Source organism: Miscanthus floridulus, chromosome 7 (genome assembly GCF_019320115.1).
Source record: "Miscanthus floridulus cultivar M001 chromosome 7, ASM1932011v1, whole genome shotgun sequence".
NCBI classification, from domain to species: domain Eukaryota; kingdom Viridiplantae; phylum Streptophyta; class Magnoliopsida; order Poales; family Poaceae; genus Miscanthus; species Miscanthus floridulus.
In genome coordinates this window covers 3,101,094-3,104,011 of record NC_089586.1, presented here as the reverse complement: position 1 = coordinate 3,104,011, position 2,918 = coordinate 3,101,094, and the positions used below count along the sequence as shown (strand labels likewise).

Below are 2,918 nucleotides of genomic sequence, written 5' to 3'. Positions count from 1 at the left end.
ATGCATGCGTCCTCTGACTCTGACTCTCGGATCTTTGGCTCTCTTCTCAGTTCTGAACTTCTGATCGCCTGTATAAATCCTCCCCACGCCGGTGCAATCTTTCGCCTGTTGTCCTATCGACTCCTATCTAGCTAGACTCTGAGAAGGAAAGGAGACGCCGCCGACGCCGACTATACCACAGCAGAGTGGTTCGTTGCTAGTAGTACAAGTGCTGTACTCTAGTCTAGTTTACTCTGAGTCGGCAATGGAGCACGACGTCGCGCACGGTGACGGCGCTGTCCCGGCAGGCCAAGAAGCATTCCAGGTGGCTCAGGAGGTTGAGCAGGAGGAGTTCAGCGACTCTGAGTCGGGCTCCGAGTCCATTGAGATCTCCGACCTGAAGCGCCGCATGTGGAAGGACCAGATGCTGCTCAGCAAGCTGGAGGGGCGCGCGGGTACCCTCAGGGCCGCCGGCGGGGCGGCCCCGTCGTCCAGGCCGCTTGCGCCACCGACGGCGGGCGCGGACGGGGAGGAAGAGGAGGAGGAGAACCCCGAGGTACGGTGCCGGCGGAAGGCGATGCTCCGCGCGCAGGACGGCGTCCTCCGCCACATGCTCAAGATGATGGAGGCCTGCAACGCGCGCGGGTTCGTGTACGGCGTCATCGACGAGGCCGGCGAGCCCATGTCCGGCTCCTCCGACAGCCTCCGCGGATGGTGGAAGGACAACGTCAGCTTCGACCGGTCGGGGCCCATGGCGCTCACGGCCCCGACCGGCGAGAGCCCGCTGGGGGCCGCGTCCTGCATCCACCGCCTCCAGGACATCCAGGACAGCACGCTGGGGTCCGTGCTCTCGGCGCTCATCCAGCACTGCGTGCCGCCGCAGCGGAGCTTCCCGCTGGAGCGCGGGCTGGCGCCGCCGTGGTGGCCCACGGGGGAGGAGGCCTGGTGGGGCGCCCAGGGCGAGGTCCAGGCGTACCAGGGCGTGCCGCCGTACCGGAAGCCTCACGACCTCAAGAAGGCGTGGAAGATCTCGCTGCTGAGCGCGGTGATGAAGCACATGAGCCCGCGCTTCGACCAGATGCGCAAGCTCGTGTGGCAGTCCAAGCGGCTGCAGCAGAAGATGAGCGCCAAGGAGACGGAGACGTGGTCCAAGATCCTGCGCCAGGAGGAGACGCTCAGCCGCCGCCTCAAGAGCTCGCTCAAGATCACGCCCCTCGACGGCGACGGCGGCGGCGACGAGGAGGCGGAGGAGGACCGAGACGGCCTGGAGGACGTAGTCCGCGGTGTGCACGACAAGCGCAAGCGCGAGCTAATCAGTACAGGAGATGACAGCGGGCGGAGCAGCGCCGGCGGCGAGGGCGGGGAGCTGCTGGTGGCCGGCCTCGTGGCGGATGAGAAGAACCTTAACCCGGTCGACGAGCTCCTGAAGCGTTACTACAGCTGCGTGCCTGATCAGCACGAGAGCTTCGTCGTCGCGCCGGAGGACGAAGCAGGCGTCATGACGATGCCTCTCGGAGAGCTGGACCTGTGCGGGGTCGTCGACGAGGTGCCGCCGGACGTGCTGTTCGATCTCATCGCGAGCTGCTCGGGAGCGGACGACGCGTTCCGCCTGATGCAGCAGGACTGAGCAGTGACTCAGCTTGATTGTTGGTCCACGCGTCGCTGCGCGATAGGCCTGCTTGGGCGGGAGGAATGACGTGGCGCGTGGCTGATGGATGCATGTTAGCTAGTCAAAGTGCGTCTAGGTACTATGCTTGTTTGCGTTCCATTTCTTCTGAGCTTATCGCGATGGGACTTGTGACGGTGAGTCGTCTGTGACCTGTGACTGGGTGGGGATAGTAGCTTGAGTAATAAAAAAGATAAATCGTGCGTGCTCGAAAACGCCAATCGGGGTAAATTCATGACGAACACATCGGATCTGAAATCTGAAATTGCTAAATTTGATTCGCATAAGTTCAACAGAAGATCTTGGTCAAAAAATTATGCACCTACTGTTTTCCGTCACAACACAATGATGTTCAACGGTCCCGTATAAAAAAAAGATCAATAACGCCACGTCCGAGAGTGCACCCGCCATCCGAACATCGTCCGCACTGCCCGACCACACGCGGGGGGCTGTCTACACCCGCTCGTTGACGCCTCAGCAGCTGCAACAGCGCTCCATCTATTTTTATAGCATCTAACGACACAGCTGAAACACTTACAACATATGTTTAAATTTTAAAACACTTGCACAACACTAGAAAAAAAATTAAAAATACGTGTGTAGCCATTGCAAACGTAGCAAACATCTAGATGAAACATTTGCAATATACGCATGAAAACACCTGAAATACCTACATATATATGCAACATCCAAATAAAACACCTGCAATATACGTCTGAAACAGATAAAACTTTTGGAACATACACTTGAATTTGTATAGTCATTGCAACATGTGAAACATCCCGATCTAATTTTGCAACAACGATATAAAACACTTGCAACATATCTCTGAAACATCTGAAACACTCGACACATACGCTTGCAACCTGCACTTTCAACGCAATGTCACCTTGTTGCTTGGACGATTGGAGGCTCGTCGTTGTAGAGCTTGACACCGGCGCGAAGGTCAACGGCGACACATGGAGCTCGCGACGGCACAGGCAACTCGCCAGCGGGGTAGCGTCACACGACGCCTGCTTGTTGGAGCATCCATTGTGGAGACTCGCAGGCTCGGTGGAGCAGCCGCGGGGGGCGGATGCCGCGGTGCAGGGGGGCGACATGATGGAGGCGGAGTGGGGGAAGGCGGGCGGCGCGGTGGAGGCGGAGTATGGAAGGCGGGCGCATGGTAGGGGCATAGTGCAGTAGAAAGATTTTTTAAGCGTCTATCTATCCAGACGGCCTGCCCGAGCATTACCAGTAAGAGCCCGTCATATTCCCTATGTATAATGCACAG

The 2,918-nt window shown here is 58.3% G+C and overlaps 1 protein-coding gene across 1 annotated transcript; it reads left to right on the top strand.

Annotated features, from left to right (window-relative positions):
* On the top strand, positions 1–1,606 carry LOC136462679 (ETHYLENE INSENSITIVE 3-like 5 protein). Its single transcript, XM_066461744.1, has 2 exons — positions 1–70; positions 228–1,606. Exons 1-2 carry the CDS (start codon positions 1–3, stop codon positions 1,604–1,606), a joined length of 1,449 nt encoding a protein of 482 aa, XP_066317841.1.
* Positions 1,607–2,918: the final 1,312 nt, after the last annotated feature.